This window comes from Amblyomma mixtum, chromosome 9 (assembly GCF_055824585.1).
Source record: "Amblyomma mixtum isolate Tamu chromosome 9, ASM5582458v1, whole genome shotgun sequence".
In the NCBI taxonomy this organism is placed as follows: Eukaryota; Metazoa; Arthropoda; class Arachnida; order Ixodida; family Ixodidae; genus Amblyomma; species Amblyomma mixtum.
Genome location: NC_143020.1, coordinates 79,527,617 through 79,543,431, shown reverse-complemented (window position 1 = coordinate 79,543,431; position 15,815 = coordinate 79,527,617). Strand labels below are relative to the sequence as shown.

The 15,815-nt window shown below is 49.9% G+C and overlaps 1 protein-coding gene across 2 annotated transcripts in view; it reads right to left on the bottom strand.

Moving 5' to 3' along the window:
- The window catches only part of LOC149329853 (uncharacterized), a 37,049-nt gene that overhangs the window by 17,756 nt on the left and 3,478 nt on the right, over positions 1-15,815 (bottom strand). The window contains exons 3-5 of one of the 2 annotated variants that reach the window (XM_089560586.1): positions 13,402-13,453; positions 12,705-12,730; positions 3,953-4,012 (exon numbers count right to left, since the gene is read on the bottom strand). In XM_089560586.1, coding sequence (XP_089416712.1) covers positions 3,953-4,012; positions 12,705-12,730; positions 13,402-13,453 — 138 coding nt within the window. The remainder of the gene's footprint in view (positions 1-3,952; positions 4,013-12,704; positions 12,731-13,401; positions 13,454-15,815) is intronic. The other variant, XM_089560587.1, reaches the window with a different exon arrangement.

The following is a 15,815-nucleotide window of genomic DNA, read 5'->3' as shown; positions in this document are numbered from 1 at the left end:
GCCAGAACTTGGGCCCACAGCACAATCTCCCAGTAATTTTAAATAGATATAAAGACATAAATAACCCTACTAAGAAATCATTGCGTGAATTATTTCTTCAAAGATAATTCCTGACGTATAATTCGCGCCCAAGTACAGCTGCTCCCTTGTATCTTATGCAAAGATGTTTTCTGTATTTCCCTATTGTAATTTATTGATGATTTTGTGCTTTCTGGATGTCCTGTTTTTTGTGAAAACTGTAACCTGACTATGTGTTCGTTTTTATTTTTTTGTGTGCATGTCAATGTTCTCAACAAAGTCTGCTCCTATGCCTTGTAACGGCTGCCTGGGCCTCGTCAAGCTGTATACCTACAGCTTTTAGTCCAGGCAGCCGCCAGAATTTTCTGGAAAATAAATGAAATTGAAATTGAAGACTCAGAGTTGGAATGACCAGCCGCTGCAAAAGTTCCCACTCACTAAAGCTCCTGCGTGTCTTGTTCAAGTTTATATAAATCAGGTGAAGAAAACAAAACATATAATCATAAGAAAGCAAGCTTTGTTGTTAGTTTCAACTATTCAACCTGTCTTTCCTTGAAACACGAATAACGGGATCGCCCTAGGCATAAAAAGTGCGAACAATGTACTAAGTTGAACTAAATGTGAGGAAGGTGCGTTGGGACAATTGCACTTAGTTGGCACATAACTCTAGCTACATCCTCCGCATAATGTGTTTTTCCACTGTCACAGAGGTTAGCTGTGATGACACTTCTCAAGTTCTTGAAGGACACAGGGCTGAGTTCTAGGTTATAAACTTTCGGCGTGTGCCCTGTGTACCCTGTTTGTAATGGCCTACGGACATATGGAAAAGACGCGAAGAGGAATGATGTTTCGGTTAGGTTACAAGAGCGAAGCGAAAACTTAGAATCTACCTTTTACGATTATTCTGATTTTGATTACGATCGTGCTGATGTTGTTGCTTGCATGGTTGCAAGCGAGGAGATCAAGATTGCATGGTAGCTTTAAATTTATTTAATTACGTTGGTGCTTGTCAGATTCTCTGCACTCCGACCTACTCGTATTCCTTCCCTTGGAATGCATTTGAATGCGTCGGTTACCCTTGGAGACAATCGGGTATCTTGGCTTCGTTATAAATGAACTGCCCAAGCCAATTTCTTCTTCTTGATTTTAGATAGGATATTATTAATGGCCGCTTGTTCCCTGACCAGCTCTGCCCTCTTTCTACTTCTTCACGTTCTCTATGAGTTGTCTGTTGTAGGTCGCTGCGATGTGATCAACCGAATTGCAGCGTTTCCTTTAGCGTCAACATTTATGCCCTATTGTGATTAATGGAAGGGACACTTACTATATACCTTCTTCTTGAGTTATGCTGATAAGCTGGCATTTATTGCAAGAGAGTACTTGCCAAATCCACTTCACTCACTCTATCAGGCACTTCACTGTCGAGCCGCTGATCTAACTACGTGCCATGGGTAGATCCATTCTCTTACATTTTGAGTGCTTGGCTGTCAATCGAGTACGGTTGTTCGCCTTCGAGACAGCTGAAAATAACCTTAGTTTTCTTCATACTCGATGTACGGCCACTGTTCTGCATTACTTGTTTACATGCTGGCTAAGTGGGCTTAACTATTACCGTGCTCAAACAGACATTTATGCAGAGCGAAAGAAAGACATAAAAAACGACATGACCAATTCTGTCTCTTTCGTTACAGAAAAGATAAAAATTGGCCGGCGCTTGCGCTTCTCGCTAAAATGAATTGCGAGGGCAGCTGCCGTGGTACTCGAACCGTAGACGACCGCATATGGAACACACCGTGCCGTACGTAGGCGGCTATGGGTTCCGGCTAAGGCAGCGCGCACTGCGTTACGCTCTAACTTTGCCTCCGATGAGGCTCGTCTCGGGCGAAGGGCCAGCGCCATCAGGAATGTCGTCGTCATCATCATCAGCCTGGCTATGCCCACTGAAGGGCAAAGGCCTCGCTCATGCCTCTCCTATTAAGCCTGGCCTTTGCCAGCTGCAGCCACCGTATCCCCGCCAACTTAATCTTATCCGCCCACCTAACTTGCCGCGGCGGTCGAATTTCAATGGAGGCGAAATTCTAGAGAGGTCCGTGCACTGTGTGATGTCAACGAACGTTAAAGAACGCCAGGTGGAAGAAATTTTCGGAGCCCTGCACTACGGCATCTCTCACAGCCTGATTCACTGTGGGACGTTGAACCTCTTGAACCATTCAAACAACTTTCCGGAGTCTCATGCTACACTTGCCTTCTCTTGAAATCCACTCCGTCACCCTTAAGGACCAGCGGTTATCTTGCCTTCGCATTACATGTCCTGCCCAAGCCCCTTTCTTCCTCTTGATTTCGTCTAGCAAGTCATTAACGCGCGTTTGTTCCCTCACACACTCTACCCGCTTCCGGTCTCGTAACGTTACACCTATCATTTTTCTTTCCATAGCTCGCTGCTTTTTCCTTAACGTAAGCTTAGCCCTTTTCTTTAGCGTCCACATTTCTGCCCCGTGGGTCGGTACCTGTAAGATAGAGCGTGTCAGGAAGGACGCATACCATACCGATAAGGGCATCGGCAAGCAGAACCCGGCGGTCGCCGCTCTGGTGCTGCGGTCGCCGTCGCCTATCGTGCCTTCACGCGGCTGCCCTATCTCTTTCCTTCCCTATCATGGTCTTTCATCCTCCGCTGTGCTTTTCGCTCGGTTACACCAAAGAGGGTTCAGCTTAAGTTAAGAACAACGCAGCGAGCTATGGGAAGGAAAATGATAGGTGTAACGTTAAGAGATCGGAAGAGGGCGGAGTGGGTGAGGGAACAAACGCGGGTGAATGTCATCCTAGTTGAAATCAAGAGGAAGAAGTGGGCTTGGGCAGGGCATGTAATGCGAACGCAAGATAACCGCTGGTCCTTAAGGGTAACGGAGTGGATTCCAAGAGAAAGCAAACGTAGCAGGGGACGGCAGAAAGTTAGGTGGGCGGATGAGATTAAGAAGTTTGCGGGGATACAGTGGCGGCAACTAGCAAAGGACAGGGTTAATTGGAGAGACATGGGAGAGGCCTTTGCCCTGCAGTGGGTGTAGTCAGGCTGCTGATGACCCCAAAGACGGCGAGGAACGCCCCTTAAACTAGGAACGGACCACTAAGAGCAGTGCTGTAACAACGTTTGTTGCTGTTCAAGAAATGCTACCCGGGTGAGTTGGTACTGGCGGCGATTCAATGAACAATAGCGCGCCAAAACGGGACGTAAGAATGCACGCGCAACCACAGTGCGGAGTACGTGGGTCTCCGTTTCCATCTCCTTTGAGCGCGCTTTTTTCTTTTAGTATCTCACTGAAAAATTAAGCGACATAGAAGAACTTCGAACAAAGCACGCCATTCGCCGCCGTTATGAGATTCTGACACTGGATTTACCTGTCATAATACTTATTCCTCGCACCATGAACGTCACATTCTCACCGCATTGTTTCAACAGTGGCGGCTATCGTCCCAGAGGACCATAATGGAAGACAGCAAGGACACGAACGCGTCGTCGGCATTAAAAGGACAGCAAATTGAATTTATGGGGCTGCGTATGTCGTAATTCTTAAATAAACGCCCATGTGACATTCCTCCATTGCAGTAGAACTTGATTTCTTAATGCTAGCGGCATGATGATCAGCATGGCAGTTTTCTGATTATCTTCGCCGCCTCGATGCAGTTCTTCTGATCCTAACAAACCCTGAATCCTAAATCTTCCAGCGTCATGATGCGGAAACGCCTAAACAGCTGCACTGCTAAGGTTACCTGCATGACTCCGGACTCTTGAAGGATGTCGCATGAAAACCGCAGCAGTAATGAGGCGCCCATCATCATGCTAGACAGAGAGGTGCGACCGTTCTGGCTGCTACGTTTCCGAAGAGCAATTTGGCTGAGTATTTCAATAACTATCTGTGTATAACTTCGTTCCTCTCACCTTGGGTAATCCACCTTTCCTGTTTGTCTCTGGCCGGGGCGCTCTTAGGAGCTGGTCGAGCTGCAAAGGAAATGAAAATACCATGTAAGCAGACGTAACCTCCCACTTCAAACCAACATGCGGACTCGTACATTTTCGAAGTCATTCACGCATTTTTTGAATGACGTGGTGATAGAGAGAGGCTGAAAGAGGTTGGAAATGCTAATACGCGGCCCTGGCCGGACTCACTATGTCTTGGAAATGTCTTTGGGCGATAACAAGTCACGCGTCTTATTTTTATTGCGAAAGCAATATTGCTAGCACTTTTCTGCCGTCGGCGGAGGTCGTTCCTTCGCTGTCACGTGGCACGACCACGTGACAGCGTGACGTCACGACCAGAGGAGAGCAGGGGCCCCAATTCGTCTCTTCGGCCGTAGTCGTTCGTTCGCTTGGCGCGGCGGCTACCACGTGACGGCCTCCTCGGCCCGCCGCGTGAGGGCGCTCCCTAGGAGAGGAAAACGGGGCTCCGCAGGCGCGCTCCGCTTAGTCATGTCTGAGGAGTTGTACAAGGCGTCGCTGGAGCGACGTGCTGCGCGCAAACGCCGGCGCCGTGCCGAGGAGACAAATGAAGAAAGAGAAAGGCAAGAGCGGTTGGCTAAGCAATGCGCCTATGCCGCAGAATGGCGAGCCCGGCGGCGTTCTAGAAGTTCTTTTTCTTTCAGTCGCAACAACAAGGCATCGCGCCGAACGGGTGGTGGCGTTCCTCCCTTCCTTTACGGTGCTGTTATGGTGTCCACCTAGATGACAGAGAATTACTGCGCGATTTCCTTTCCTCAAAAAGCCGGTAGTCACGCGTGACCTGTAGATGCGGCGCACTGCGTTCCTTCAGTTGGAGCCGCTGCGCGCTTTCGCAACCTACCAGGCTTAACCAAAGCTAAGCCTCCGCCAATTTTTTGTCTGTTTCCACGCAGACTCCAGAGAAGCGTGCTAAAGATGCGTTAGAAGTTGCAGACCTTGAACGGAAGAAAGAGAATAAAGCACTTGGAGCAAATGTGTTGCGTCTTGAAGTTATCTGCTTGGATTCTGTTCGAATGCTTTAAAGGATCAAATGAATGGAGTTATTTAGAAATATGGCAAAGATATTTCTCATGGTGGTACAATAAACGGCATGGTTAAAAATGAAGTATCCGAGCTTGTAGACATTCGACAGAGATAGGAGTTCTACAATGGTCTGTATATTGCCACGTATCATTGCAGTGTGTGTTCGTTCACGCTCAAGGCAGCAGGAAAGGGTGGTGATCACTTTTGTTCGTGGCGCGAGAAGCGACCAGACTAATCTCGATTGTTCGCAGCCATGAAAGGCTGCATCTAGGTTTTTCCAGATTACCGTAGATGATCTTGACCTGTTATCTGGAAGTTTCGTTGCCGGCTTTAAATTGAGCGATGCCGCGAGCAGCGGACATTCGTAGTTCGACGACCGCCGAGCACGCCTGTTGCTTACGCCGCCGCCGAGTGATTCAGTTCTTTTGAGGGCGCAAGTCAGCCCAAATAAACAGCTTCGTTTACAAGTCTTTCTGGTGCCTTCCTGACCGCTGGACTGCCGTCACTACAACGTGACATCTGGTGGAGGTGCTGGGTAGCCTTTCATGTTCCGGACACCCCCAACAAGTCGTGACGCCAGCCCTCTGAGTCATCTACCGCAGGACCTGAGTCCAGTCCACCGCGCAAGCCGACGCCTGCAAGGGGACGCACCTGAGTTCGGGACCCTGCCGGACCCTACCCGGAAGCGAAAGCAAGTACCAACGTCCATCATGACCTTGCCCCAGACGACCACTCCAATCATTCTGCAGCAGCCCCGGGTGCCACCAACCTTCGACGCTTCGCCTGGCGCCGACCCCGAAGAATGGCTGGAGCAGTTCGACCGTGTGGCTGTCTTCAACAACTGGGACGATGCCATGAAATTTAGGTACGTCTTCTTCGCTCTGGAGGGACCAGCAAGAGTCTGGTTCGAGAATGAGGAAGCCAGCCTTGCCAACTGGGAAACCTTCAAGGAACAGCTTCTGAAGACCTTCACAAACGTCGTGCGAAAGGAGAGAGCCCAGCAGCTGCTACAGTCTCGCATACAACACCCAAACGAGACCGTTGCAGTGTATACTGAGGAGATGAAGCGTCTCTTCCGTCGTGCCGACATGAACATGAAGGAAGAAAAGAAGGTGAAGTTGCTTATGCGAGGAGTTAAAGAGCAACTCTTTGCCGGCCTCGTCCGCAACCCACCGAAAACCGTCGCGGAATTCGTAGAAGAGGCATCCACAATGGAAAAAACCCTCGACGCCCGAGCCCGCCAATATGACCGCCAGCAGCGCGTCTTCTCAGCAAACTGCCTGGACACCGTTAACAACGATAACCTGCGGGAGGTTATCCGTCAAGTTGTGCGAGAAGAGCTCCAACGATTGCTGCCAACGGGAACGCAGCCGCAACTTTCATCGCTCACTGACGTCGTCCGGGACGAGGTTCAACAGGCCTTGGGTGTAGTGCCGACACCCACGCAGCCTCTGCAGCCCCCAGCCATGACTTACGCCGCAGCTGTGCGCCGTCCTGCCCCTCGACGACGGGACCCAAGCCCCTATCGCTCTCAGTCAGCTGCGCTGGACCGCCGCCCTCTTGCCCCAACCCGCCCGACCTACGAGCGTCGCACTCAGCCGAGGAAATGCGACGAGTGGAGAACTCCCGACCAGCGGCGCCCACTATGCTTTCACTGTGGCGAAGCCGGTCACGTCCTCCGCCACTGCCCATACAGAAGACTGGGCATCCGAGGGTTCTCTTACGACGCTCGACGACCCCGACCCGGCCAGCGGCCAGCCGAAATCGAGGAGTTTTTGCGTCGGGAAGGATGCTCATCGCCGAGCCGCCTGTCACGTTCTCCGTCGCCATCGTCACCACGCTTTGTATCTCCTAACCGAGGTTACGCCGTGCGTGGACGCTCCCCCAGCCCCCGAAGGTTAAACTGAATAAAGCAGCCTCTGGAGGTGAGGTTGCTTCTAAGCGCAATGACAAAGATCCTCCATCGACGATTACTCAAGACCATATTTCGACTACGACGACAACACCGACGACGACAACACCGACGACGACGACGCGGCCAGACTTGAAGCTTTTACCGCTGCCCAGTGAAGTAACGTCGGAGTACGCCCACCGCAGCCCCACTACTCGACGAAGCCGAGATCGGACACCGAAGACAACGTACAATACGAAAACGCGAACAAGTGACCTTGAAGTTATGATCGACGATCACACGGTTACTGCCTTGGTGGACACGGGAGCTGACTACTCCGTCATGAGTGGGCCACTCGCTGTCCGACTCAGGAAGGTAACAACAACTTGGGATGGCCCGCTGATCCGCACCGCAGGTGGTAACCTGATTACGCCGTCAGGACGCTGCACCGCGAGAGTTACTGTAAATGGGAGAACCTACGCGACAACCTTCCTGATCCTACAGCAATGCTCGCGAGACGTGATTTTAGGAATGGACTTCCTGAATGAACATCGGGCGATCATCGACCTTCGATCCAAGTCGATCAAGCTTTCCACGGACAAAGCCATATCTGCAGCGACGACAGCGACTCATCGCGTTGCCTTAAACGTCCTTGACGAAGTACTGAGCGTGCCGCCCCGATCAAGTGTCTTCGCCTGCATAGGTACTGGAGACGTCGAAACTGCCGAAGGCGTCGTCGAGGGGAACACCCAGTTACTCCTTGATCGAGGACTGGGCGTCGCAAGGGGAGTCGCCCAAATCCGAAATGGCCAATCCCAGGTGCTGCTAACCAACTTCACCGAAGAATACCGGCATCTAAACAAAGGTACGACGATCGCTTTCCTCGACGAGCTGGCAGACATCAGAGACATATTTGCCCTATCCGACCAACCCGTAGAACCATCTAACCAAGGCCATCAACCAACGTTTGATATCAACCCGGCATTACCACGGAGCAGACAAGAACAAATAAGCAGTCTTCTTCAAAAGTACAGCGATTGCTTCTCATCAGCATCGAATGTGCGAAGAACCCGGCTTGCCAAGCACCGCATTGTCACAGACGAACACGCCCGACCACTGCGACAGAGCCCCTACCGCGTATCGCCGCTAGAACGCCAAGCTATTCGCAAGCAAGTTGAGGAAATGCTACGTGACGACGTCATCCAGCCATCAAGGAGCCCCTGGGCAGCACCAGTTGTCCTAGTGAAAAAGAAAGACGGCACCCTTCGCTTCTGCGTCGATTACCGCCGCCTGAACAGCATTACGAAGAAGGATGTCTACCCCCTCCCCCGCATCGACGACACACTGGATCGGCTATGCAACGCTAAGTACTTCTCATCGATGGACCTGAAGAGCGGCTACTGGCAAATTGAAGTCGACGAAAGAGATCGCGAGAAGACTGCGTTCATCACGCCAGACGGACTCTTCGAGTTCAAGGTGATGCCATTCGGCCTCTGCTCTGCATCAGCGACGTTCCAGCGAATAATGGATACGGTGCTCGCAGGCTTGAAGTGGCAGATTTGCCTCGTCTGCTTAGATGACGTTGTTGTCTTCTGAAACTTTGAAGACCACCTCAGAAGGCTTCGGATAGTGCTGGAAACGATCAAGTCTTCAGGCCTGACACTGAAACCAGAGAAGTGCCACTTCGCCTACGAGGAGCTGCTGTTCCTTGGTCACGTCGTAAGCAAGGATGGAGTTCGCCCAGACCCCCAGAAGACGGCTGCGATCGCAGAGTTTCCACAGCCTAATGACAAGAAAGCTATACGCAGATTCCTTGGATTGTGCGCTTATTACCGGCGATTCGTCAAGAACTTTTCGCGCATCGCTGAACCTTTAACCCAACTTACCAAGGCTGACGTGCCTTTTAAATGGGAAAGGCCGCAAGAGGAAGCTTTCAACGAGCTGAAGCGCCGCTTACAGTCCCCTCCTGTGCTCGGGCACTTTGATGAAAACGCCGAAACCGAAGTTCATACCGGTGCAAGCAGTGTGGGCTTAGGAGGGGTCCTCGTTCAGAAAAATGGCAGAGAGGAGAAAGTTATCGCGTACGCTAGCCGTTCACTGTCGAGAGCCGAAGCCAACTATTCGACGACAGAGAAAGAATGTCTCGCCATTATTTGGGCCACGTCGAAATTTCGCCCCTACCTATACGGACGACCATTCAAGGTTGTGAGCGATCACCATGCTCTCTGCTGGCTGGCCAATTTGAAAGATCCCTCCGGCCGCCTTGCTCGTTGGAGCCTGCGTCTTCAAGAATTCGACATAACTGTAGTCTACAAATCTGGCCGCAAACATTCCGATGCAGACTGCCTATCGCGAGCCCCCGTAGACGCAGCACCGGAAGAAGAAGACGACGATGCTTTCCTAGGACCGGTAAGCGCCAGCAGTTTCGCGCAGCAGCAGCGCTCGGATCCTGAGTTGCAAAGCCTAGTTGATTATTTGAAAGGCAAGACCGCATCGCCTCCCCGGGGGTTCAAGCGCCAACTGTCGTCCTTCGTCCTTCGCAATAATGTCATCCTGAAGAAGAACTTCGCGCCCAACAGGACAGTACATCTTCTTGTCGTGCCCAAGAATCTTAGGCAAGAAATTATGCAGGCATGTCATGATGAGCCGACTGCAGGGCATCTCGGGATTGCTCGCACGTTGCACCGCATCCAGGAGAAGTACTATTGGCCGCGGCTAGCTACCGACGTTTCCCATTACGTGAAAACGTGCCGTGAGTGTCAGCGACGCAAAACGCCTCCGACTAGACCGGTCGGACTCCTGAACCCCATACCACCTGCAACTAAGCCCTTTCAGCAAATAGGAATGGACCTCCTCGGCCCCTTTCCGACTTCATCGTCAGGTAACAAGTGGATCATCGTGGCCACCGGCTACATGACCCGATACGCCGAAGCAAAAGCGCTGCCTAATGGTACCGCAACAGAAGTCGCAAAATTTTTTGTCGAGCAAATTCTCCTGCGACACGGCGCCCCCGAAGTGCTCATCACAGACAGAGGGACGGCATTTACAGCGGAGCTGACGCAAGCCATTTTAAACTACAGCCAGACAAGCCATCGGAGGACAACTGCCTATCATCCACAAACCAACGGACTCACAGAGCGTCTGAACAAGACCATCGCAGACATGCTCTCCATGTACATCGACACCGAACACAAGACGTGGGACTCCATTCTGCCCTACGTGATCTTCGCGTACAATACTGCCGTCCAGGAGACAACCAGGTTTACCCCATTCCAGCTGGTATACGGCAGGAAGCCCACGACAACACTCGACGCAATGCTCCCGCACGTTTCTGACGAAGACAACCTCGACGTCGCCGCCTACCTTCATCGCGCCGAGGAAGCCCGAAGACTTGCGCGGCTTCGCATTCAAGACCAGCAGCACACCGACGCCCGGCGCTACAATCTGCGCCGACGAGACACGCATTACAAGCCAGGTGATCGTGTTTGGATATGGACGCCAGTTCGCCGCCGTGGATTGAGTGAAAAGTTGCTGCGACGCTACTTTGGCCCGTACAAGGTTCTCCGTCGCATCGGTGACCTCGACTACGAAGTCATCCCCGACGGCACGACAGCATCTCAGCGACGCCGCACACGCCCGGAAGTCGTACATGTCGTACGCCTGAAGCCATATTATGAACGCTAAAGGACTGGAAATTTTCATTGTCCGTGTTTATTTTCATTTTAAAGCATCGAGACGATGCTTCTTTGGAAGGGGGGTAATGCCACGTATCATTGCAGTGTGTGTTCGTTCACGCTCAAGGCAGCAGGAAAGGGTGGTTATCACTTTTGTTCGTGGCGCGAGAAGCGACCAGACTAATCTCGATTGTTCGCAGCCATGAAAGGCTGCATCTAGGTTTTTCCAGATTACCGTAGATGATCTTGAGCTGTTATCTGGAAGTTTCGTTCCCGGCTTTAAATTGAGCGATGCCGCGAGCAGCGGACATTCGTAGTTCGACGACCGCCGAGCACGCCTGTTGCTTACGCCGCCGCCGAGTGATTCAGTTCTTTTGAGGGCGCATGTCAGCCCAAATAAAGAGCTTCGTTTACAAGTCTTTCTGGTGTCTTCCTGACCGCTGGACTGCCGTCACTACAACGTGACAATATAGAAAAATAATGTTTAGACTGCATTTAAAACTATTACCCTGAAAGTAACTAGAGCCGGCACAATACTGAATTTTACAAGTTTCCAAAATTTGAGGAAAATGGAAAGAGACGCGCAAATTTGTACGCCTCATTCTTCATCCGAAGAAGACTTTTGCGTTCTTTAGGCTCCAAGAGTGAAGCCAAGAAATAGAAGCTTTTTTCTAACCATTAGTCTGAATTATAAGGATGGTATGCTTGATGCTACGGCTACCTGGTTACTTTAATTTCCTTTTGTTATATCGATGATCATTGAAATGTACCTGATTAGAACCTATTACATCTCTGCAGAACTAGCCAATTTGTGGTGGAGTCTTGTTTTCAAGCGCAGCTTTTGCGTTATGTGGGCAGCTGTTCAAGCTGCTCTGCAATTCATTTCACTTGGTTAGTTTCAAGGACCTCGTCATGTACAAATGCAGAAAGGGCGTAAGAAGTATAGGATTGTGAAAATGTAAGTCTGTGGCCATAAAAGAATCGCCATTAAAACACTAGTTTACTGTGGCTCAGATTGTCTGATTGGTTTCAGGTGCGACTGGGTTCTTGTTTTCAACTCAATTCGGGACAGAGAAGGACAACCGAAAAAATAGACGAAACGACTCGATGCTGTGCATAGGTACTGTGTACTGATTTCCTGTTTTGCAGAGGAGACGAGTCCGAGACATACGCAAATCTGCTCAGGTCGGGTTAGCTTTTCTTTTGTAGTTATGCTTAGGGCAATATCAAAATTCGGGGGGGGGGGGGGGGGCACTTTGTTGACCTAAAGCGCGGAGAGGCGAAAGCCATAAGCACGGTGTTGCTGCTAGTGTCACTGATGTGTGGTTACGATTTTAAGCTTCGTCTGAGTGTGGAACGCGATACCGTCTTGAAACGCTGCCAGGGAGTCTACAGAACGCCATCGCCCGTTCGGCTCTATGTCTTGCTTGTCGGTAAATTAGTTTCTGAGGAAAGGAAATGTATCTGTCTCGCATATCTCGGTGGACACCTGAACCTCGCCTTAAGGGAAGGAAGATGGGAGTGAACGTAGACACCGTATTCACTAGACGCGCCTTTGTTCATTCCAAACCATCGAGCTGACATGGCGGAGTGGTAGCGTGCTCGTCTCGCACTCCGGAGACCCGGGTTCGATTCCCGAGCTTGACCAAATTCCTTCTCGGTCTGACTAGGAAGCTTAATTAGGCTAACTAATTAATTAAGCAATGAACTAAACTCAATCCAACTTGGAGCAAAACTATACGATGCCTTTAATTGGTTGCATGGTTACTAGCGTTAGTAGCGAAAGTACAATTGGCCCCTTTAGAAATTCGCGCTCTCGGACGTCGCGACCATTTGGACCAACTGAAAAGCGTGACATTTCTGTCGACAACGCCTGCTTACAAGGATGAGGCATTAAAGGCTTCCGCCTTAAAGGCGCACATGATAATGCGAACTTCTACACATAATTAAAACACACATGCAAGACCTTTGTCCCTCGCGTCTTCATTGACTTGAGTGTCATGATCAGCAATTCTATCCAGTGCTGTAAAATCACTGGGTGTGTTTTGGAATATCGGCTATTGGAATTAATTAATGAATCTGCCTGAGGAAATGGACAATCACTTACATTTTCTTTAAAGGCACCTCTTGTACCTGCGAAATGGAAAGAGAAGAGGAATTATGATGCATGGCGCTCAGTTCGCTTAAAAGAAAGTAATCGAAGCAGATAGAGATACGCGAAATTCATGTGTTCTTAAAGAGCGTTTTACTTCGATGCTTCGAGAATAAGTTTGATATTTACTTGGCAGGGGTATAATACGAAAGTGTCCGTTAAGGAATTATTATCGATAATGTTTTTTTTCTCGAAAACTTGCAGATTGACGGAATTCGATAGCTCTTTTCGGTTGCTACTGGAAGGAGATAAGAACTGGCCCTTCTACGCGTTGTGCCTTCCTCAAATGTCTACGTCACGCTATAAAATCACATGACTACAAGTCCATGCAGATGAACACTATTGGCTGAGCATGGGGCGTGATGTAAGTAAGCGCGATTAAGAAAAGCTCAAGCATTTTGAGTCAAGCAAGAGGGAGTCGAGAGAGGACTGTTCACACGCGTCAGTTCAGCCTGTTTACGATGGAGAACTTTGGTTTGAACAATCTGAAAGGAACGTAGACAGCTAAGTTTCGTTATATATATTCTTTTCTTAAATGACAAGTAAGATATTAGAATACATGATTCATCCATTGGTATTCGCGTATGACTGCTAAATAATTTATGATTCTAAGCGCGGTGCATGAACTTTCACCTTTTTCATCTGTACATACCCATCATCGCTTGCCTTAGTCCGCAAGCTGGCGCGCCCAGTGCCGGCCTGTCCTGGAATAAAGATGTCATGGTCAAGCGGTGGCTCAGCAGTGGCGGAGGTGTCAATATTATACTTTCTTCTTAATGCTCTTTCGGTTTCATCACCAGAACGATGGCGGTGATGAGTACAAAGTGGGCCTCTTACTTTAATCTGCTGAGGCAGCCCGCTGCTTGCCAGGTAGCTACCCGGAAATACACTTCCGGCAGGAAGTCGTACCATGGTCAGATGCGGTGGCGCCCACCGAACCACACCGCCTACCGAGTGAGTGCAGGCTGGATTGCAGTGGTCACTAGCCCATGTGTCATGTGCCTGAGCGTAATAAATCGAGGAGGCCCATTCCTTGCCCATCTCTTGTTCGGGTGAGGAAAGTGAAATTTCATAAAGAAGAAATTCCTGTATACACGCTACAAGGAATGCTTCGTACACGACGTGCAAGCCATATGGGTCTTGTGCAAGTCGCTGCCAAGTAAAAGAAATAGTCTCTGCTGCATCGCAGCGTCCAGTAAAATTCACTGCAGAAATTGGCTGCTTGGGTGCGAAAGAAACGAAGTTACTGAGGGTGTCTGCACAGTGCAGAACAAGCAGCTGAAAGCACTTCGGGACGACGCAAGCGTACGGCTTCGGAACTGCAGCAAATCCGGCAAGCGGAAGAATCTTGCCAGCAGAAACCTTCACAAATTTGTTGTGCCAGCGCCCCCGAACTAACCTACCAAACAGAACCGCTGGATACATGGTTGCCGTGGTGCGACAGAAAATCATCCCCGACCAAAAGTTTGACGCGTGACTGCCCACAAGTAGCTCTCGGGAAGAAAGTTTGACGGCACTTTTTCATGTCACAAGAAGACGCTGACAACATCGAACCAAAATTTCTGTTGGCAAATCTGGAAGAGCTGCCGACCTATCTTTAGAAACGCAGCCCCTCCAAACCAGTTCCGTATCATGTGCAAAACATACAAATGGTTCCAAGGCACTCAATCTTCCTCGGTTGTTCCCTTGAAGACGTCCGCGAACGTTACTAGCGCAGAAATCGATGACCCGGAAGGCTTCTGTTTCTACAAATTCCCCATCCTCGTCATAAACTGACGACTTTTCTGGAAGCCCATTCAGGCATGATTGGTAATCTGGAAGTGCCAGTGAACATATCACTTATTAGCGCTGAGATTCCTATTAACTTCACTCAGTACACGATCATAGTTAAGGAGCACTTAGTCAGCTCAACGCTTCACTATAAAAAGTAACACGAGAGAGAGAAGCCGATAGCGGCACTGGAATCGCATGCTTTGTAGATGATGTCAGTATAGACTGCGACCCTCAAGTTCTTAATTTTTTTTGCAAGCGCGATGAATTTGCTAAGACGAGATTGGGAACCCATGAACTTCGTCCTTCTGACGTTCGCCATGAAGCAGATTCAAGATGGTTAAAAAAAATACGCGTACGAAAAGTGCAGACATCGACGACTGATCATTTTCCACGGAACTGCCGGAGAACAGTGCTCGGCCTGCATATCGCTAGCCGAAAGAACCAAATCTTAAAGTTTCAAGTTTTCCGCTTGAAGCTACAGTGCCACAAGTGAAAAAAAAAAAAAAACTACTCGTCATTTTGTACGTACACAATCCCGAGGATCGGAAAGCTGGCTTTTTCCCACAGATCCTGCATCCTGGACGCAGCTGGCGACTATAACAATAGGAAAAGTTGTGCATGCCAGAACTGCTGGACATATCCCAGAGCACCCGAGCCGAGAGGGTGAGACCGTCAGATTTGATTGACATGGAATGCTCTGTCAGTGCGACCGTCAACTTGCGAGAGCGGGTATAACACTAAAAAATAAGGGCGAAGTGCAGGCTTGTCGCGAGTAAGCGCTTAAACGCAACATTTATTTTCCGACTTTGGCCCGGGTAGCCGTATCAAGTCGTTCAGTAGGAGCCCATATCGCCCAATACGTAAGCTCAATACGTACGCGATGTGGGCAACGTAGCAGTGGCTCCAGTATTAGGCGCAGTGGAACCGGAAGAGCGGCTTTGCTCTCTAGAATAAGGTACTTTGGTGGGTAGCAATCTGCCTTTGTTGGTAGCGCAGTGAATGTGTGGCATGTCAGCAGATCCAATACGTGTGTTCGTTGTTGGTATGTTGGGGTTGCACAAGTCACATGGCAGATAATTTTTTTTCTGTTGTAATGAAAGTAGACGCGGTGAGTGAGATGTGTACGGGATCGAGCTACTTCTAGGGGCGGTCTGAACGAAACAAGGCAATGCAGAAAGCCAGGCCTCTATTGCTGTGCAGCGCTGCGAAGACGCTATTTTCCCCGACATCGACTCCCCGATATTTCAAAATCACTTCATCCCTTCCAGGGGTGGAAAAGGCCAGACGACTGGT